Below are 23,070 nucleotides of genomic sequence, written 5' to 3' on the forward strand. Positions count from 1 at the left end.
TACTATCCCACAGAATCCAGCAAGAATTAAACTCAATCCTCCATCAAGTGAATGCCAGCTCTCCACAGGGTAATCCATTCAGTCCCTTCAATCCTCAACTTTAAAGAGAAAAATGGAAAATATAGGGGGGCAGTTCTTAATACTAGATGTGTTAACCAGTTTTGAGAAGATTTGTAGCTCAGGCTGAGGTTCTGGATGTAAGTTTACTCGCTGAACTGGAAGGTTCGTTTTCAGACTTTTCATCACTTTTTTTTTGAAAAAATATACTTCATTCATAGAATGTACAAAAAAAACATTTATACACCTACCCAGTCATGCAAGCCACTCCGGGTTACCCAGGGGGTACGTACACCAACTAAAGGAAAAAAAAACAAAACAAAGAAGAAAAAAAACAAAGCAAAGAAAATATCCCGGCAGTCGTCTCCCTGCACAGTCCCCGCTGGCCACCTGACCAGATGGGGAAGGCGCCAGCTGGGCCCAGTTACCAGATAGGGCCCTTTTTTCTATTCTGGACGAGGGGTTTCATACCGTGGTCTTTCCCCACCGCGCCTTGGCAGCGGCTGCACCAAGCTTCAGCACGTCCCTCAGCACGTAGTCCTGGACCTTGGAGTGCACCAGTCTGCAACACTCGGTCGGAGTCAGTTCTTTCAGCTGGCAGACCAGCAAGTTGTGGGCAGACCAAAGAACATCTTTCACCGCACTGATGGTCCTCCAGGCGCAGTTGATGTTGGTCTCGGTGTGCGTCCCGGGAAACAGCCCATACAGCACGGAGTCCCGCATCACGGAGCTGCTCGGGACGAACCTCAACAAATACCACTGCATCCCCCTCCAGACCTCCTGTGCATAGGCACACTCCAGAAGGAGGTGATTGACAGTCTCGTACCCCAGCGCAGCTGCCTCGAGGGCAGCACGCAGGAGCGCAGAGATTCCGGGCATGCATAAAGGATCTCACTGGCAGAGCCCCTCTCACCGCCAGCCAAGCAATGTCCTTGTGCTTGTTTGAAAGTTCTGGCGATGAGGCATTCTGCCAAACGACTTTGGCAGTCTGCGTGGGGAATCACACGATGGGACCAACACTCTCCTTTCCCCAAAGGGTCTCGAGGATACGTGCTGACCACTGCCTGACAGCCTTGTGGTCAAAGGTGTTTCCTTTTAAAAATTTCTCCACGAAGGACAGGTGGTACGGGACGGTCCAACTACTCGGAGCGTTCCGCACCAACGAGGCCAGGCCCATCCTTCGCAACACCGGGGACAGGTAGAACCTTAGTAAGTAGTGACATTTGGTGTTTGCGTACTGAGGATCTACGCACAGCTTGATGCAACCACGCACGAAGGTAGCCATCAGGGTGAGGGTGGCGTTCGGTACGTCCTTTCCCCCATTTTCCAGGTCTTTGTACATGGTGTCCCTGTGGACCCAGTCCATCCTCGGCCCCCAAATAAAGTGGAAGATGGCCTGGGTGACCGCAGCAGCGCGGGTCCAGGGAACAGGCCAGGCCTGCACCACATACAACAGTACGGAAAGCCCCTTGCACTTGACAATCAAGTTCTTACCCGCGATGGAGGGGGACCGGAGAGTCCAGCTTCTGCTTCAGTTTGCAGATACGCTCCTCCCAAGTCTTAGTGCACGGCCCAGCTCCACCGAACCAAACACCCAGCACCTTCAGGTAGTCTGTCCTGACGGTGAAGGGGATGAAGGAGCGGTCGGCCCAGTTCCCGAAGAATATGGCCTTGCTCTTACCCCCTATTGACTTTGGCATGAGAGGCCAGTTCAAACTGGCCGCAGATGTCCAACAGCCTACTCACCGACCAATGATCGGTGGAGAAGACAGCGACGTTATCCATGTACAGGAAGGTCTTGACCTGAAGGCCTCCGCTGCCTGGGATAGTCACGCCCTTCAGGCTCACATCTTTCCTGATGGATGTGGCAATGGGCTCCACACAGCACACGAACAAGGCAGGAGAGCGCGGGCAGCCCTGCCCAACTCCAAATCTGACGGGAAAACTGTCCGATTCCCACATGTTGATCGAGACTGTGCTAACGACGTTGGTGTAGAGCAGCCGGACAATTGCGGATGCCCTCCCCGAACCCCAATTTGGAGAGGACGTCCCTCATGTAAGCATGAGAGACCCTGTCAAAGGCCTTCTCCTGGTCCAGGCTAGTGAGGCAGGTGTCCACCCTCCTGACCTGCACGTAGGCGATCATTTCCCTGATGAGCGCGAGGCTCTCAGCGGTCTTCCTGCCCGGCACAGCACAGGTTTGGTCAGGGTGAATCACCGACTCCAGGACAGACCTGACCCGGTTGGCTATGACCTTGGCCAGGATTTTGTAGTCCACATTCAATAAGAATTGGCGTCCCATTTCATTAATTTCTTCCCTCTCCCCCTTCCTCTTGTAAATGAGGGTGATGATGCCCTTCCTCATGGGCTTGCACATTTCCCCTGCCAAAAGCACACTATCGTACAACTCCAGCCGGAGCTGGCCAACCAGGTCCAATAGAGCGGAAGACAGCTCAACCGGTAAGCTGTCGCTCCCGGGAGGCTTATTCCTCTCCAAGGACTTGAGGGCTCTGGTCAGCTCGTCCAGGGATATCGGCCGGTCCAGCCACTCCCTCATGCCGTCATCTAAGACCTCCGTGATAGACGACAGGAACGACTCGGAGGTCGTGCTGTCCATGGGCTTCACGTCATACAGTCCGGCATAGAAGGATCTGCTGATCCTCAAAATGTCGGGCCAAGACGACGTCACCGAGCCATCGTCCTCCTTCAGTCAGCTAAGCACAGAGCTCTCTTTGTGCACCTTCTGAAAGAAGAAATGCGAGCACGTCTCGTACTGCTCCACGGAGCGGACCCTGGACCGGAAGATTATCCTGGAGGCCTCCGCGGTGAAGAGCGAAGCTTGCTGGCTCCTCACCTCGCAGAGGTCCTCCATGACATCGACCTCCATCGACTGCAGAAGGAGCAGGTTCTGCATCCTTTTCTGGAGTTGCGACAGCTTTCCCCGCCTCTCTCTCACCTTTCGAACTCACTTGAGGACAAAGAACCTCTTGATGTTCTCCTTCACTGTCTCCCACCAGTCGCCCGGAGACTAAAAGCGGGGTTTCACGGTTCTCCAACCGGCGTACTCCCTCTTAAGCTCCTCGACATTCTCTGGAGTCAACAGAGTCATGCTGAGCTTCCATGTCCCCTTGCCAGCCTGCTGGTCGTCCTGTAAGTGACAGTCGGCCAGCAGGAGGCAGTGGTCAGAGAAGAACACCGGCTCGACGCCGGTGGACCTGACCAAGAACGCCCGTGACGCAAACAGGAAGTCTATCCTTGAGCGGATAGACCCGTCTGGCCACGACCAGGTGTATCTCCGCTGCGCTCCGTCTGCAGGAGTGGTGAAGACGTCGAGCAGCTTGGGGTCCTTCACCGTGCCCATCAGAAATCTGGACGTGACGTCCAGTTGACTCCCCCCACCCGCTGTCCCCACGCCTGATCTTCCATCTGCATCAATGATGCAGTTGAAGTCTCCGCCTAGGATGACCGGCCTGGACGTAGCCAGCAGGGGTGGAAGCCGCTGCAGGACGGCCAACCGCTCACTCCGTACCGCTGGGGCGTACACGTTGATCAGCCTCAGGGGAGCATTCCTGTAGGTGACATCAGCCACTAGGAGGCTCCCCCCCCCAACCACCTCCTGAACTGGAGAGATGGTGAAGTTACGCCCCCCCCCCCACAACAGAATAGCCAGGCCCGAGGAGCAACAGTCGTTACCCCCCGACCAGATCGAAGGCCCATAGGTCCAGGCGCCCAACCATTTCCCGTACCTGCCGAGGTGCGGTATCACGCACTCCTGCAGAAACAGGAGGTCTGCCTCGATGGTTGTCAGGTAGGCCAACGTGGACACACATCTTGTGGTGAACTTGACGCTGCGCACATTAATGCTCGCAACTCGTACCCCCATTGTGGGCAGTGACCGCAGTACCCTCCCCGAGTTCAAGGTCCAGCACCTCCATCTGTCCCTTCATGCCCATTGCCCAGGCGAACTGCTGGACGCTCTCCGGGCTAAGGAAACCGTCCGTGCTGCCTTCTGAGTGGCATCCCCCCGTTGGGGGTACCGAGGCAGCAGAGTCCGGCACTGGATCAGGCTGGGGACACACTGTTTCCTAATTCACGCCTGAAGGTTCCGGGGGACCTTCCAGGGCCCCAGCGGTGCGTGGCTGGGTGTCGGAGGGAGCATCAGGATGCCTCCCATCACCTGGACTCGGGGTGCTGCTTTCCTTCTCACTTGAGATCTTTAGCTTCTGCTTTGGGCGGGCCTCCTCCGAATCCCCCTCGTCAGAAGAGGTCTTATAGCCCCCCTGTAGCTGCCTCCTCCCGCCTGATGGTTGCGGTGCCGGGGCCCGCCTTCCGGACCGCCGTCCACTCCCATGGGTCACCTGTCGACTCCTCCATCGACTCTGATTTGTCGGGGGGGGGGGGGGCAAAGCCTGCAGGGGCGCTTTGCTGGCCTCGGGTCCATCCTGCACATTAGGGGGGGCCTTGCAGGGGCCTGGTGCCTTCTCCTCGTCCGGGGCGGTGGGGGGGCTTGCCCCGCATTGCTCCTGGTGGTGACCAGGGCGTAGGTGCTCCCCCGCCGCGGGCGTGCCCTATAGAGGTGGCCCGCTTCTCCGCAAAGGTTGCAGTTTTTTTCTTTTGGGCAATCCTTTGCAAGGTGTCCCTCCTCCCTGCAGTTCCTGTAGATGGTGGCTTTGCAGTCGGCCGCCACGTGACCTACCACACGCATGGCAGACTTTGGGTTGCCCTGCGTAGGTCAGGTAGCCCTTGCTCCCGCCGATCGCGAAGTTGGACGGTGGGTGTACAATGTTCCCGTCCACGCCTGTCCTCAGCATCACCCTGACCTGCCTCTTACTGGTCCAGATCCCGAAGGGGTCCATGATGTTGTTTAGGTCCCCTTCCACCTTCACATACCTTCCGAGGAAGGTCAGGACATCAGCTGCTGGCACATGCGGGTTGTACAAGTGTACAGTCACCATACGGCTCCTCTGCGCTGGCATCACAAACAGCGAGACAGCGGTCAGTACGGAGAGGGGGCCCTAACCTCCTTTCTCCTTGAAAACCTCCAGGAAGCGCTCGCAAAGCTTGGCACTCCTGAAGGTCACGTCGTAAAAACCTCCTCCAGGGAAATCCTGCAGGCAGTAAATGTCCGCAGCAGCGAACCCACAACAGTCCAACAGGACCCACTTCACGAAGAAGGTGCGGTCCACAGGCGCATCTTCATCCACCTTCTTCACAGAAACGTGGATGGTGTTCCGGACCCCCTGACCCGGGGCACAAGCACTGCCGCAGCCATCACTGCAGGTTGGCTGCTCCCTTGAACCAGCGTTAGGCCGAAGCCAGCATTAAGATCCATGGGTTGCAATGGTGCACAGCCAATCCGGCGTCTTCCTTCTACTTCCAACACAGTCGCGCTCTCCTCTTCTCGGTCCACAAAACAGTGGGTCTTTATTTTGTTCTGGATGTCAGCTGGCTCACTGAGCTGGAAGGTTCGTTTTCAGACAATTTGTCACCATTCTAGGTAACATCATCAGTGAGCCTCCGCTGAAGCGCTGGTGTTATGTCCCGCTTTCTATTTATGTGTTTAGGTTTCCTTGGGTTGGTGACGTCATTTCCTGTGTTTATGTCATTCCTTGTGTCAGTGATGTCATCTCCTGTTCTTTTTCCCAGAGGGTGGTAGATGGGCTCCAAATCAATGTGTTTGTTGATGAAGTTCTGGTTGGAATGCCATGCTTCTAGGAATTCTCGTGTGGGTCTCTGTTTGGCTTGTCCTAGGATGGATATGTTGTCCCAATCAAAGTGGTGTCCTTCTGCATCTGTATGTAAGGATACTAGTGATAGTGGGTCATGTCTTTTTGTGGCTAGTTGATGTTCATGTATCTTGGTGGCTAGCTTTCTGCCTGTTTGTCCAACGTAATGTTCTTCACAGTTCTTGCAAGGTATTTTGTACATGACGTTCGTTTTATTTGCTGTCTGTATAGGGTCTTTTAAGTTCATTAGCTGCTGTTTTAGTGTGTTGGTGGGTTTGTGGGCTACCCTGATGCCAAGAGGTCTGAGTAGTCTGGCAGTCATTTCCGAGATGTCTTTGATGTAGGGGAGAGTCGTTATGGTTTCTGGGCCTGTTTTGTCTGTTTGTTGCTGAGAACTCGGCGGACTGTGTTCATTGGGTACCCGTTCTTTTTGAATACGCTGTATAGGTGATTTTCTTCTGCTCTGCGTAGATCCTCTGTGCTGCAGTGTGTGGTGGCTCGTTGGAATAATGTTCTAATGCAGCTTCGTTTGTGGGTGTTGGGATGGTTGCTCCTGTAGTTCAGTATTTGGTCCGTATGTGTTGTTTTCCTGTAGACGCTGGTTTGAAGTTCCCCATTGACTGTTCGCTCTACTGTGACATCTAGGAATGGCAGTTTGTTGTTGTTTTCCTCCTCTTTTGTGAATGTTATGCCAGTAAAGGGTGTTATTGATGGTCTTGAAGGTTTCGTCTAATTTGTTTTGTTTAGTGATGATAAAGGTGTCATCGACGTAGCGGACCCAAAGTTTGGGTTGGATGGTTGGCAGAGCTGTTTGTTCGAGTGTCTGCATTGCTGCCTCTGGTAAGAACCCTGATATCGGAGATCCCATGGGTGTTCCGTTGGTTTGTCTGTAGGTTTTGTTATTGAAAGTGAAGTGGGTGGTCAGGCATCGGTCCACTAGCTTGATGATGTTATCCTTGCTGATGAGGTTGGTGGTGTCTGGTGTATGTGTCTTCGGTTCTTCTAATAGTGTAGTCAGTGTTTCTTTAGCCAGGTTGATGTTGATGGATGTGAACAGGTCAGTTACATCAAAGGAGACCATTATTTCATCCTCTTCTGTCTTGGTGTCTTTGATGGTGTTCAGGAATTCTTGGGTGGAGTGAATGGAGTGGCGTGAATCTTCTACTAGGTGTTTTAATCTTTGGTGTAGTTCCTTGGCTAATCTGTATATTGGTGTTCCAGGTAGCGAGACTGTGGATCTGAGGGGGGTTCCTGGTTTGTGAATTTTGGGCAGTCCATAGAAGCGTGGTGTGTTAGATCCATCTGGTTTCATTTTTTGGAAGTTTCTCGTGTTTAATCCTCCAGATGTGGATGTGTAATTATACAATTCCAAATGCCGAGTGTTTCTTTCAACTGTAAAATTTAGTAATGACTTCAAGATTACTCCTTTCCTACAGTAGAGTTAGAGATTTTGCTAAAATACACACAACCATGGATGTGACGTTAAAACAATTCCCAATCTAATGTCTTAGCTGTGTTTAGAAGATGGTATACTTTTAGTAATAGTCAAATAAAAGCCAAGGAGATCCCTACAGTCCAACTGAACATTTCTCTCTGTCACAACCACTTTTTTAAAAAAAAATCATCTGGTCAGGTATCTCATTGTTGTTTGCTGGGTCTTACTGTGCGCAAGCTGGCTGGTGCACCTGTGTGTTCCAACAGGGTCTAGGTACAAAATAAAAGTACTCTATTAGCTATAAACAGCTTTAGGACATTGTAAGATTGTGAAACCTGTTCCTTTTCTTTATATCAACTTCGACAATTAACTAACATGAGAACAGTCAGGAAAAATAAATGTTTGCCTGTTGATTCGAATGCAGTTTGTTAATCCAGATTGAAGTGAAAAGTATACAACACAGCATGGTAGGGCACATGAACAGGTCCTGTGGCACACTGTGTCAACAATGACACCATTCTAAACTAATCACATCTACCTGTACATGGTCTGTATTTCTCTACACCTTGCCTGCTCGTTTGTCTCTTAAACTGTGTTATCATATCTGCTTCTAACACTTCCCTAGGATGTGTACCATGGGATTCAAACCCATTTTCCCAGAACATTAGCCTGGTGTTTTGGGTTACTAGCCCAGTGACAAAAGTACCAAGCCACCACCACCCCTGATGGTACAAGAATCCAGTGGTCTATGTTCCAACCAACCTTTTTTTGCCACCACATGAACTCAGAGGCTCACACACAGTAGCAATTTCTGAAAGGGCAAGTCAATAGGTGCACACGCCAATCAGCACAAACAGACTCTCTATAACCACGTGCCTCAGAGGAATATAGCTGGTGGAACTGGAACAAAACACCGGAAATCGAATTAAAAACAAAAATTGCTGGAAATACTGAGTAGGTCAGGCAGTATCTGTGGAGGAAAGGAACAAGATTTTTCCTGGCAGCTTCTGATCCCTTCTCTGATTGAAATGGTCGTTAAAAGCCTGTGATGTGGACAACAGTCACTCAGTCTAATTATGTGCAGCAGGATGCCATAAATTGTGGTTTCACTTGAGCACATAAACATAAACACTGTGATCTTATGGCATACTGCATGTGTTCCTACCTTTAGACCAGAAGTTCCATGTTTAGCCCCACCTCCAACAGATATATTGTGTTATAACATGTCGAAACAATTTGCTTAAATCTATAGTAAGTAGGGATATACACAAACTGTAATGTGGTTTGTAGTACATGCTTATAATGTTTCACAACATTAACAAATATTAGACTAAATAAGGATTGGCTCTAGTATATTTCTTCGCCAATTGGTTTTTTGGAGTTTAATGTATCTATCCAATTGAAAAGTTTTAATATTTAAACAGTTTGATTATATGGCAGTGTCTTTGCACTGAAAGGCATATAAGCCAATTGACAAAACCTGTAGTCATAACTTAACTCTTTAATGCCTGTTACCATTCTACATTTTTCATGTCAATGTTAACATGCCTTTCTCAAGTGTGGTGCACAAATCTAATCACAGAACAAATAAAAACGAAATTTCTTCCTTTTGTATTCCAAACTGCCTGAAATAAAGGGCAATGCTTACACTAGACTTCTCAACAATTTTTTTTTGGTTTTTCTCCACCTTTTCTCGTTTCCAATATGTGGTACACAGGGAATCAGTGGGAATACTTACAGTGGACTAGATACTCACAAACTAATTGCTGATAAGCTAGAGAAGTGGGAACTGGAGGAGGATGTAGGGGCAGACTATTTGGGAATGTAGGGCACAGACTTCAAAAGGTTTGTATTTAGCATTAAGACTGCAATAGAATGGACTTAATTAAAACCCAACTTGAGGTAACATTTAGAATTATTGTACAATCAGAACCAGTATCATATACTGTACATAATGAGCAATTCCATATTACTGCAGTATGCCAAAGGCACTGGCAGTATTAGCAATACTTATGAAACTTCTGCACATCCCTCCTGTGTATTCAATTGAATCATTACAAAAAGAACAATATATACTCCCAAGACTATTTCCTTTTGCCCTGAAATTCTTCAAATTAAGACTTCCTTTTTAGGATAAAACAAAAGTAAATAAAATGTTACTGTCTGAATTTGAAAACCAATAATACATCAGCAAAGTATTTTCATACGCTTCAATTTTGAATCAATTTTATCTGATTTCCATCAAAACTATTTGGTTGATTACACAAAACTTTAAAATATTATTTATTATTAAAATAAACATACCCATGAGTAGATATGAAATGTAAGGCATTGTTTCATCAGAATTGCTGTCTTGGGGTGTTAAAGGGCAAGGGCTGAAATTGTTCTTGTCAAAGGAGGCACAAAAGCAAAGAAACTTGAAGGGACTAGTGAAGAACAGAAACTATTCTAATTAAAACGCCTAAAACCTTCACAGCAAGATTCTCACATGAAACAATGCACGCGTGAATTTTCATATATGGTTCAAATCTTGGGTTATTGTTTACTAGTACATACTGTACATAACAAGCACCTCCAAATCAGTTAACAAACAGCTTATACTAATTGCTACTACTCCAAAGTTTCAAACAATTACAATGCACTTCAACAGTAGCACTCACATAACAAGGATGGTAGAGTAGTTGTAATGTTACTGGACAAGTAATCCACAGTCATAGGCTGAAATCTGAATTTAATTAATAAATCTGGAAATTAAAAAATCTAATGGTGACTATGGAACTCCTGTTGATTGTCATATAAACTTCCTTTAGGGAAAGAAACCTGCCATCCACTCCTGGTCAGATCTATATGTGACTCCACACCCACAGAAATGTTGTTGGCTTTTAACTGCTCTCTGAAATAACTAGCATGTCACAGAGGTCAAGGGCAATAAAGGAATAGGCAATAAATGACAGCAACACTCACATCCCATGAATGAATTCAAGACACAAAGACAGTCTGTGATCAGCATACCCTCACAATAGCTTTTAAAATTAAATTTAAATCTTTATATTCCCAGACTGTCTATAAATGAATACCTGTATATAATTTTGTTGCAACATTCAATGAAGACAAAAACTGTAAAAGTGAAGGTCAAAGAGTCTCTGATTACAAATTCACTACTGCCTTGATACATTTCCAGTAGCTGGTGCTTTTCAATTCTCGAAAAAAATGAATTGCATTCTAAATAATCTTTCACATCTTCAGGACACCCTTAATTTTATCAGAGACAAAGAATTACTTCATGCATGTTGCTACTGAAATTGAGAGGGCATACTGCAAGATCAATGTGAGAGGCACAAAAAAAATCTAGTTGTTGGAGTGGTGTTGGAGTGATAAGTATTGGTCAGGAAACAAGAAGGACTCTTCTGCTGATAATGGGAACTGCAGATGCTGGAGAATCCAAGATAACAAAGTGTGGAGCTGGATGAACACAGCAGGCCAAGCAGCATCTCAGGAGCACAAAAGCTGACGTTTTGGGCCTAGACCCTTCATCAGAGAGCGGGAGGGGGAGAGGGAACTGGAATAAATAGGGAGAGAGGGGGAGGCGGACCGAAGACGGAGAGAAAACAAGACAGGTAGCGAGGAGAGTATAGGTGAGGAGGTAGGGAGGGGATAGGTCAGTCCAGGGGAAGATGGACAGGTCAAAGAGGCGGGATGAGGTGGTAGGTAGGAAATGGAGGTGCGGCTTGAGGTGGGAGGAAGGGATGGGTGAGAGGAAGAACAGGTTAGGGAAGCAGAGACAGGCTGGGCTGGTTTTGGGATGCAGTGGGTGGAGGGGATGAGCTGGGCTGGTTTTGTGATGCAGCGGGGGGGAGGGGAAGAACTGGGCTGGTTTTGGGATGCAGTGGGGGAAGGGGAGATTTTGAAGCTTGTGAAGTCCACGTTGATACCATTGGGTTGCAGGACTCTTCTGCTCTTCTTTCAAAAGTGTCATGGTATCTTTAATGCCATGAAGATAAGCCTTTGGTTTAACACCAAATATCTCCAACTGTACAGCAGTGAAGTGTCAGGGAGAAAAAAGAAACTTTTAAAATGACTTCATTGTACAAGTGTAACTAGTACTCAGTTTCTTAGCTTTTAGTGCACTTCTGCCTTAAAAAAATTAATTTTAAAAACTCTATTTGAAGGGTAAAAACGCACGTGTTGATTAATTCTGCGTGGAGGCAGAGTCAGCCTTTGGTATGGCATCTTTCAGACTAACGTAAGATATTGTGGAGTTCCACTTATGTTGGATGTAATTTACCCTTAAAATTCCATTCTTTTCTCCACCTATTTAGTTGTATTGTGCTAGAAATGCGAGTGCCATCTGGCATAAACTCCAGGTCTGAGCATTCAAGTCTTGAAATTGGACTCAGGACCACAACTTTCTGATTCATACTAGAGTACTATTACCAAGTGGTGGACAACGTGTTTACTTTTGGGATTAAATGCAAAAACATAGACCGGTTACATGCTAGAAAAGACTGTCAGCGCTAGTGCTGACTGCCAGTGTGATCTAAGTCCTTGATTCATGGATCTTCGCAGAAAAGACACAAACATATTAAGGTAGCTTTACAGCAGACGTATTAATAGCCTGCTGTTGATTCACGGTAAACTCCACGGTAAACATGGACAGTGAACAAATAAAATGACCCAGCTGCATCAAATTGCATTGCGTGTGTCAAAACATCATGATGCAATTTTCCTGTATTCACCTTGTAATACATTCCTGAGCAGCCATTTGACTACATACAAAACATTTGAAATTGCAGCAGTAAAAACTGACGCCATCCTATGTTTAAATTCATTTGACAAGTGTGACCAAAATGAAGTTACCATCAGATACTTGAACAGACAAATGCATATTGATACCTCCTCTTTCAGTGTGTATGCAATACAGAGTTCTGCAATGCTGTTTAGTAACTACACACCAATTTCTGGAATCATACATGAACCAGAAATAAAAATACATTCAACAAAGCAAAGAGATGAAATTTCAGGGCTTTAGAATGAATGAAGAAACCAAGACATGTTTAATTATTAAGCTGCCTATAAAAAGCTGCCAAAAATTGTCATTCCATGTCTTTGGTGTACTACATGGCAACTGTTTACAGGAAAATAATTTCCAAAAGGGATGACATCTGAACCTCTGTTTTAAAGGTTTATATTTCAGTGGCATGTTCAAGGGAGGGGTGCTTGGTCCTTGATCAGGCCAATTCACATTTTCACCAGATTCCCTGCAACATTACCATCAGTGCTCAGGAGCTCAGCACTGAGACAAGGATTATGACGACATCATCAACTTAACAGGTCAATCAAAATTCCAACTTAAAAATACATTTGCTAGAGTTAATTAATTAAGTAGTGAAAGTCTTTCTCGATGTTTCCTCTACATCAATCAAAATCTACTGGCTTTTGTGGTGCAGTGATAATGTCCCTAATTCTGGGACAGTAGATCGGGGTCAAGTCACACCTATCATGGAGGTGTGTCATAATATATCTAAGCAGATTGGTTAAATAATTTTTTCACCAAGCCAAACTGGCCACCTAAAGCATGCAGGTATTAGTGATGCGTAACATGGCTGAAGCTGTTAATGACAGGCAATGTGAGGTATTTAAATTTGACAACAATAACCTGTTCCAGTGCCACCTGGAAATCATCCAGTCACAAGTGCAACTGAGTACTAAATGCTGAAGAAGGCATCGCAGCCCAATTCTGTTCCCACATAAACTAAGACAAAACACTAAACTTGCACCTTCCACCAGGAAGTTGGTGAATGGATACCAGAAGCAGTAACCTAAACAGATTTACTCTTCGTCACTTCCACAACAAGTCGGGGACTCTGCACCAGTCCACTGTCATCCTGGTTTAAAGCAGCTTCCCAGCATAAATCACAATGAATCTATGACTGATCTTTGAGAATGTCTCAGCAGCCCCATGAGCCTTGTGTTTATCCACTGATGCGTCAATCCATTGATGCTGCATAATGAATAATTAATATTTTGTAATTAGAGAAATGAGAAAATCGTTAAATCCGTCTTAAATTGTCAAGATAAATCGTAGTTAAATAGTACTCTTGTCCCAGTGGGGAAGGAGCAAAAGACTGTGGATTACATTGACAGTTTAGGACACTGTACACCCTTATTTCAGTGATTTCAATGGCCTTGCACAACCTAACAATCAAGTTTACACATTTTGATGTTGGTTTTATTCATAAAAAGTTTGATAAAATCATTGAGAAGACTGCATAAGAGCTACGCTGATAATTTCATTCTGTCTGGATTTATCATCAAGTCCACAACATGAATCCTTTGAATCCTTAAAGTTGTTCTGGATTTTAAATTACAGGAACCCCATCTTCAAATGTTTAACTTTACACAGTGGAATCATTAATAGATAAGGGAACAAACAACTTTTAAACAAAAATATTTTCAGTATGTTGGCCATTGTTTTAAATCAAGTTTTGTTTATACATACACATCTCAGGATGTTTCAAAAAGATTCTAAGTAAACAAAATTGGACACCTAGTCAGTCAGAAAAAGGAGAGAAGTGGAAGGGTTGGTCAAAAAGCTTATTTAAAGAGATAGCCACGAGGTTTTGGGCAGGGACTGCACAGTTTCGAAACTTTACAGCTTAAAGCAATGTTGGGACAAGACATGGTAGAAACGCACAGAGACCAAAGTTCTGGGGAATGTAGGATGGAGGAGATTGAAGAGATATGGAGCAATAAAAACTCAACACACCTGATTTTCACCACTAACATGTGGAGTGGCATCATCGGCTATTTAACTATCTTCTTTCTTACACTGGAAGCTATACACATTAATACACAGAACTTGGTTCTTCGCAAGCAAAAAAAACTACATACATTCAACCTGCTTCAATTCAACAGAAAAAGATAACTGGATCATTTCTTAGGGCAATACCTTGACCAGTCAGAATCAAATTGCTTGGTTTAAAGTGTAAACAAATCTGATAGGTAACTGTTAATCGTGCATTCTCCTCTTCCAATTAGTCCACATGCTAAGTAATTAGCTCTGGGCTCGGAGCCCAGGTTCTACCTGCTCCAGAGACATGTCATAATATCTCTGAATTGAACTGATTGGGTCTTTTCAGTGGAAAGCTTAAAGCTGTTTCATAAACTTGTGTTTTTGCTGGAGCTCAATGAACATGTATAAATATCGCTAAGAAATTACTCATTTTGTAAAAGCTTTTCATTTTGCTTTTATCAGGGCAATTTGCATGAATGCCAATTCAAGGAGAAAACCTACATCCAGATATTTTCTCATCAACCTGGGCTTGTATGTAGCTTATGTACACGATGGCCAATTTGTGATATGAAGTGTCATAAACAACAAAGAGATGAACAAGTTAATAGCATACTATTTCAGTTGGCAATACCCAGGAAAGACACTGAATGCTCCCATCTCTTTTATAAATACTAATATTTAAACGTCATGCAAAACTACTGAAGCAGGCAGCTATTATGTCTCACTTTAACATTTCAAAACCACAGTGCCTCTACCATTCAGCAGGACACCACAATACTATACTAAATCAAAAGAACAAACTCGAGTCTTGAAGTGGGGCTTGAACCCACAAACTACTGTGGGAGTGCAACCAAACTGAAGACTTGCAATCAATTTTGCACAGTTAACTTGCTCACTCAATGTCATAAATTGTTTTGTTTTTGAACTGAAACATAACCAAGATGGTTTTCTGTTGCCAAACATTGTATGTTACAATTTTAAAAACAAATAACGTGACCAAGAAATACATGCGCATAAAGTACAACAGAAGTGAAGTTCATTGAACCCAAAGTCCACTCCTCCAGTATTCAAGCAAGCTCTGCCTAAAATCCAAGTGTACTTTGACTATCATTAATAGACATGTCTGTGTTACTTCGACTGCCAGATTATTCTAAATATAAAGCTCTCTTTACAGGAAGAGACTCTGTCTAGTATTCTTTCTAAATGTATTTTTTGAGAGTCTATTTTTGATAAACTGAGATACTGTTGACAAATTAGGCTCCAAATAAGACCTTTGAAATGTTAAGATGTTAGCTGGTGTTGTACTTCATTGCATGCTTTCAAATCTTGAATCACAAGACCAGAAGGTATTCTCCCAATGTTGAACAAGGATGGGCAGTTTTGATGTTTCAGATCAGACAGCAAGACTGATGACTATTTCCAGCATATTTTGTTTTTATTTCAGATTCCCAGCATCTCCAGGATTTTGCATTTGTTTGGGCAGTATTGGATTGCGTATCCAGCTGCTTCATTCCATTCCCTATTAGTTAAAGCTCTGAGCCAAGCAGTGAGCGGCTCACGGACTAATTCAGTAAGCCCACAGCTATTTGTTTCTCATTCTACCTGGTAGGATAAAAATGTGCAGCTCATGCTTGATAAGGCTGAACAAATGTACAGTGCTATGTGGCTGAGGTCAATATTTGATTGCTTCTATTGAAAGCAAAATTGTTTTATATTAAATTGCAATGGCTGCTGGCAAATCTTTGACCTGTGCGAAATGCTGCATGTGAATGATCTGGCATGCAATCTCTGCAAAGGAGAACTAAATTGGGCTCGAAGCTTGGAGTGTGGAGGAGGAAAGTACATTTGCTCACAACTGAGTACTGAACTCATGAAAGGAGCTGGCAAAGCAGAGAGTGACAATCCTGTATTGAAACCTACAGCCCAGTACTAAAGCTACAGTGTACAAATTCTATTTTATATCACTTCACAGGTGGCTGGTTTGATATTCTGTCAGACAGCATTAATGTACCCCCAGCAATGTCTTCTGGTTGTACTGCAGGAGAGCAGTCATATGCATTCAGACAGAAAAAAAAATCTGATGTTCATCATTACCATTGAAACGCGGTTGGGTGATCTACAAAGCGAGTCTACTTTGGGAGTTTTACATCCATTACCTCAGAGACTTTGCACCCAACAATGGTGGCATTACTCTCAATAGTACGGAAGAGAATGGCATAGAGGGTTGATGAGAAATCAGGACCTGCGTCCAAAATGCAGCCCTCTTCGTTGAAATCTATCCGATTATACAATGCATTATCGCATCTTGACATTCCTCAACATCAGAATACAAACCATGATAAGCAAAATGACCCACAAGTGGATTGTTCCAGCGACACTGGAACTTTATTAAACTCTAAAACCAGGTGGAGGTGGCAATCGCGCGTGTGCATTGAACATTTACCGAGTGCAAAATCCTGTGCGGCAGCTCAGTCATTTTAACATCAGGCAGCTACAATAATATTAAAGCCGGTGCAGTAAAGCAAGCCTCCAAAATAAACAGCAGGGAAAAAACGAGTTTCGCTTTTATTCACGACTCCTAGTGGATAAAAGGGGCATTTTTGCACTAAATTCTCCCTCAGAAACGAGAGCGGAATAAGAGAGAGAGGAACCTGTTCAGTACAGGGAAGGGGGGGCGGCAGAATTTAAATGACAAGTTGATGGAAATGAACAGTCTTGAAGGAGATCATGTTATTGAGAAGGTCGGCGTCCACTTGCCCCACACACAGCCCACCCCCCCCAAAAAAAAACAAAGAAAGAATCTTTACCTTATTCTTGAGGCCGCAGTGACAGCAGACAGCCCACAGGTAATGGACGGTCCTCCACAGGAGGATGATGAAGAGGCCGCCGAAGAAGGTGACCATGGACGAGGCGAGGAAGGCCCACCACATGCGCTGGTCATTGCTGTCGCAGATGGTCTCGGCGTCGATGGGGATGATGACGGGATCCATCTTCAGCAGGGCCGCGGAGTGCCGGCGGCTGGAGGTGGCGGTGAAGGAGGAGGAAGAAGAAGAGGAGGAGGAGGAGGCGTTTCCCCGGGCCATGGCTTTAGCAGCGGGAGGAGAGGGAAAGGCCGCGGCGGCGGAGGAGGAGCAGGCCCTCCGCCAGGCCCGGAGCCGCCATGGCAACCGACAGCTTTCTGAGAGAGAGAGAGAGAGAGAGAAAAGCTTCTTCTCAACACTTCTCACAATCTCCACAACAACTGACGCACGGACAAATTAATAATCCCCAGAGCAAATTCCCATCAGTCAGGTTTATAATCCTGAGGGGAGGGGAGGGAGAAGGAGAAATAAAATAATGGACTGGTTTGTTTTAAAATGTCCCTTTCGTTTCTCTCCCCCAATCTTGTGTTCAGAAGGGGACTTTTAAATTAAAAAAAAAAGCCGTAGAATAGTTCTTCCTTTACTTCTCTTTCGAATAGATCGTTGCTGGTCGCCTCCTTATATCTCTCTTTCCCTGCAGCGGCAGGGGATTCCAGTCACATACATACACAGATACAAAAAGATCAATCATAAGTGGATTTCTGATTGTTGTTTTTCTCAAGGGGAAAAATAGACGGGGGGGGGGGGGAAAAAGCGTTCTTCAAAAGCCAGGAGATGGACAGACACTACTGTTGCTGCTGCTGCTGGGTTTGCTCCAACCACTCCCTCTCCCAGATCTGCTCACACTGGTTGCTGCTGCTTACTGACTGAACAGGAGCAGCGACTGATGCAGATCAGCACAGCCCCTCAGCGCTCTGTTACTGATTGCATTAATCAGATTTTCTCCCCAGCCCCTTCCATTTATTTAATTCTATTTCCTCAACCTCTTTCCCAACTAAATCATTTTCCAACTGCACACCACCACCTCCCCTCCCAAGTCAAATTGCCAGAGATGATTTTTTTTTGTTCAATTCGATTTGTGATCATGTTTGCTCTGCACAAAGAATGCATTTGCAGTTTCACCTTTTGCCTTTAAAGCGCATCTTCCGCAAATATCTCGACCTCCCCCGCAGCCACACCGATGCTTATTTTTTAGTGCAAATTGCAGGTAGATTTTTCCCCCTGAAATCATTGTCACGGATTTTGAGGTTTTGAAAACAGAAAATTGGTGTTGAGAGAAAAGCTGAACAGTTGCTGTTGTTTTCCTATCGATTTCTTAATGGTTGGTGATAAAAGGTAGTTATGATAAAGATCTAATTATTCATCGTTATACGTTAAACAACAGTTTTGTAATATTTGACTGCTAGCTGACATCTAGTGACACAGGCAGAGACCGAGCGCTCCAATTCAATACAACGGGGCTATAATTAGTTATATTTCCGTGGATATAATTCAAGCCTTGCTCCTGTTATATAAAATCCTCAATTCATTTTCAACTGTCATCTTCCACACGATGATTTGTCAATGGCCGTGTTCAAGAGGTGGAGGCGATGTTTATCGAGAAGATTCTCCCATTTATTGTGTATGTTCAGCATCATCTCGCGGGCTGATATCTCAAGATTGTTACAATCAATAACCCTCATCATCACCTTCTCGCAACACGAATCTATACAGTGGTGCCAGAGTGGCTGGGCTTTAACCCCTTCCAGTGGCTGTGCGCTTTCCCTTATTTTGGCATTTTTTTTAGACCGACAAATTACCAGCCGCCGGACCCATTAAAATAAGGAACACACACGCATTTAGAGGAAGCTTCGACAGAACAGCTTCTGCCTCAGAAACATCCACTGAAAAGGTTGCACCTAGGAATCACATTCAGAGTTTTCGGGGTATTTAGATGGAAAAAAATAGCTTATTGATTGGCAAGGGAGTCAATGCCACGGTAGCCAACTGTGCATCTTCGATATCAGCCATGCCTCCTGCAGACGTTCACATTAAATCCAGATTTTTGCTCGTTTGCTTGAACTTATTTTTTCAAACGTTTTATTCACAACGCTAAATCGCCAGGAATAATAAAAGTAATGCAAAATAAAGTTTGTTCCGTAATACCGAAAGCATTAAATAACGACGAACGAAATGTTTGTTTGGTAAACAAAAGACCACCACAAATTACTGATGCACAATTAGATAGATGTAGTCAAAATGGAGTAATAAATGCTTGCTGAAAAATGTGTCACCCAAAAATTGACTAGCTACTCAAGTAAAACACTGTCAAATCAAAGTCTGTTACACAAAACTAAACCATTTTATAATTAGCAGGTTTCGATAACTTAATTCTACCTCAGCACTGAAAGGGATGAACGTAGGTTTAAATAGAACTGTTAATGTGCTTGGGACAAACGAAGCAACTTACAACGTACTAAACCGCATGGTACATCTACTGCCATCTGGTGGCTGTGCTGCAGTTCTCCGGGTTGAGGATTTCACGCACAGAAACATTTACCTGGTTAAACCCTCAACAGGTGTTACCTGACCCGCTGAGAGTTTCCAGACTTTTTGTCTTTCGCCTAACTTTGTCCGCGTTGCAAAACTCAAGTTGACCGATATATTTACTTTAAAATGTTTTCTGACTTGCAAAGTGGGGAATTGAATTTGAAATTGGCATATTCAGAAGATTTCCAGTTTGTCAGTTAGAGATTTAGATAATTTGGGTTAGATAATGTTGTCCCTGAAAAAAAGGACAACATTCTTCAGTTTTTATTTGGTTCCTCAACAACTTTCAAATTGTGTGGCGTTAAAAATATAATCAATGAAGATGTAATGGAGCCTGATGGTTGTTTTAAGACTGTCAACATGCCATTATTGTGTTTATGCAAAAGTAGAACAGCTTTGTATAAAGTGGCAGCTTAGATCAAGAGTTAGGTGCCAGTCTGATTCTTATTTTATTGCGCTATGTGACTCTTGCAAGGAGCCAAGTTTCATATTTCACAGCTGGTCAATGGGATCTAATGGACACTACAAACTATACCTAAGCCTTGTTAGCAGTTTGAGAAGACAGATGTGCCTGTCCATTGCAGTATCTCCTCACATGAAAAGGAAAACAATGAATGAAGATGCAAAATACATGCTGCAGCAAGAGGCAAAACAGAAGTTACTACCATACAATGCCAGTTCTCCCAAATGTGTTCTGCATTTACAGACTTGAGAACAGCATTATTTTTATTTATCCAAATCTTATTTCAGTACAATCTCTTGCACCCACATGTTTAAACACTGCTGGAATCCTTCAATACATAGTATCTAAAGTTTAGAAAATAAATAAAATTAATGCACATGATGATAAGTTGTTAAACTTAAAAGTGGCAATATCACAGTGGAACATTTTTCTTCACTCATTGGCATGTAGATAAATTAAAAACAACAATGTTTGAAACATCTCAAAAAATCTGTTCGTACAAATAAATGTTAGTTCCCACATTTCTCATTATCACTTTGTATTAGCAGAACATATTATCAGTGTCAGTTGTCCCTCAACAGAAGCAGAAAAGCACTATTTGAACTTGTCCTTAACATATGACTGCAAATACAATTACCAGCCAGTTTTGTATTTTGATGCTGTGTCATCTTTTTATTGTCATTTCAATTATAGTAACAAAAGCTTTTATGAGTTCTGTGAGAAATTTCTCTGGCCATTATTTGAACAAAGGATGAGCCAATTTAAAATAAATTGTAATTCTATCCGTGTTAAAGATAACAAGACATCTTATTGAAATGTCTACATGGTACATACACTAGTATCATAATCTGATTTCATCTTACCAGCCCCACTCCAAGAATTAATTTTGAAAGAAACATGATGTTGCCAAAGTTAAAGGAGAGTTAAAGAAGCATTTTTATTCTGGTCATTTTCTATTATTAGCAAAACCAAGTTACAACAAGACTGAATTTCAAGGAAGAGCATAGTATAAGAAGATATTTAGTGGCACCAACATGGTCAGAATGCAAAACCGTTGAAAGATTTCAAAGTTTAATTTTCTCTCAGGAATCAGGTATAAAAGATAGAATAGCATAAGTGATATCGACATGTGGAAATGTAATTTTAACAGAAAATATTGGAATCATGTTTAGGTAGTGGCAAACATAATATTATTGAATTTTACATCTGGTTTGAAGGGGATAAGATTGGGTCTAAGACTGGTATTTGAAATGTAAATATGGTCGACTATGACGGCACGAAAGCTGAGCTATCCAAATTTATCTGGGATATTAGGGTAGGAAATAGATCAGTTGAGAAGCAAACATATGGAGCAACATGCGAAAATACTCACAGTAAGCTAATTCCTACAATGAAAAACAATTCCAAGGAAAGGACCTATAATCTATGATTAACTAAAGATATAAAGGAGAGCATCAAACTGAAGCAAAGGTGAATAACGAGTCAGATGTCTGGTCAGAACACAACGAATAGCAGAGAATGGCTAAAAATGTAATCAAGGCTAATACATTAGATCATCAGAAGAAGCTTGCTAGAAATATAACAAATAGCAAAAGTTTTTGTTGGCATCTCAAAAGGAAAAGCACAAGTAAATAAAGTCAATGAAAAGTGTGTTGCAAAGAAAAGTCATTGAACTCTAAACATTAAATTTATCTCTCTCCATAATCCTGACAGACCTGCAGAGTTTCTGCAGTACTTTCTTTTCTATTTCAGATCTGCAGCATCCATAGTGTTTTGGTTTTATTTAAGTAAAGTGAGGTTTGGTCTTGTAGAGGTTGTGAGTGGTGACATAATATGAGGTGAGAAAGAAATGGTTGAAGTAATGAATAAATAGTTTGCTTCTGCCTTTGCGATAGAGGATATATTTAAAAACCCCTTTAATGCCTGTAAATCAGGAAGTAGAAGGTAAAGAGAATCTTGGTAAAATTATGAACACAAGGGAAGTGTTACTGAACAAATTAATGGAGGATTGCAGGTTGATAGTTCTCTGGGTCCTGATGGGCTTCACTCTAGGGTCTTAAAGGGAAGTGGCTTTATGAGATAGGGAGCATGTTGGAGTTTTTTTCTGAAATTCATTACTGTTGAGAAAGTTCAATGGAATGGAAATGAGCAAATATCAAGAAGGGAAGGAGGCAGAAAACAGGAGGTTATAAACCAGTTAGTTTGACATCTATTGTTGGGAAGGTGATAGAATCTATCAGCAAGGAGATTACAACAGGGCACTTGAAAAATCTAGAACTAATCAGGAAGGATCAGCATTCTTTTGTGAAAGGGAAATTATTTGTTCGAATTGCTTGAAGGAATAACATGCAGTATGTTTTAAGGGGAGCCTGTTGTTGCATTATACTTGGATCTTTAGAAGACAGTAAGAATAGATAAATGCACTGCATGTCTTTCAACTTAACAAACAGCCATTTCTGAGTTCATTTCTTAGGACAATATCCTGACCAATCAGAATCAACATTCTAGTTCAAAATTTAAATAAAGCCTGACAATTAAATGGTCAATCATTATTAACTGGTACATTGTCCATGGTTATGCATCTACCAAGTCCATGTGCCAACCAATCAGCACTTTCCACTCATGGAATGTAAATGTTGGTTTTCCCTTTGAATTGATATTCTTGTGAAATATCCTGATGAGCGCAAGATGGAAAACTTTGACAAAATGTGTCTTTTTCCAACAATGAAGGTAATAATATTAAATATTAGTGTTTTGGATAGTAACTAACACTGAAAGATGATCATCGAGATATGGCAACAAATAGTTCCCAAAGCCTTGTCACTGCTAAAAAGTTGATAGGTTTCTTTTTTCATCCCAAAATCCCAAATCTTCATCACCATAATCACATTGTGGTGTATCCTACTTCATGATCTGGAGGTGGGGAGAGCACTCTGATATTTCTCATTAGTTGTTCAACTGACTATCACTATTCACAAACAATGTTATAAGCCGTCAGTGTTTGAATCCCATCCATTGACTCTGATTCTGATCAGCTTTATTCACAAAGTTATAATAACAGTTGATGTTACGAATGGTCAGGTTTCATCCCAGATGAAACTTTATTTATCATATTTTATTTTTGCTTTATTTCATGTGGCAGTCTTTTACTGAAACATAACTGCAGATTTGGTTTTAGCAATGAAAACAGGTTTATTAGATGAGAA

The 23,070-nt window shown here is 43.4% G+C and overlaps 1 protein-coding gene across 11 annotated transcripts in view; it reads right to left on the reverse strand.

Annotated features, from left to right (window-relative positions):
• Positions 1-17,751, reverse strand: part of kcnma1a (potassium large conductance calcium-activated channel, subfamily M, alpha member 1a) — an 828,270-nt gene extending 810,519 nt beyond the window's left edge. For 7 of the 11 annotated variants that reach the window (XM_059640355.1, XM_059640354.1, XM_059640351.1 and 4 more), the window contains exon 1: positions 16,819-17,751. In XM_059640355.1, coding sequence (XP_059496338.1) covers positions 16,819-17,094 — 276 coding nt within the window. In that variant the 5' untranslated portion in view covers positions 17,095-17,751. The remainder of the gene's footprint in view (positions 1-16,818) is intronic. The other 4 variants (XM_048563636.2, XM_048563635.2, XM_059640353.1 and 1 more) reach the window with 1 other exon arrangement.
• Between the last annotated feature and the right edge of the window lie 5,319 nt (positions 17,752-23,070).

The sequence above is a fragment of the Stegostoma tigrinum genome, chromosome 37, assembly GCF_030684315.1.
Source record: "Stegostoma tigrinum isolate sSteTig4 chromosome 37, sSteTig4.hap1, whole genome shotgun sequence".
NCBI classification, from domain to species: Eukaryota; Metazoa; Chordata; class Chondrichthyes; order Orectolobiformes; family Stegostomatidae; genus Stegostoma; species Stegostoma tigrinum.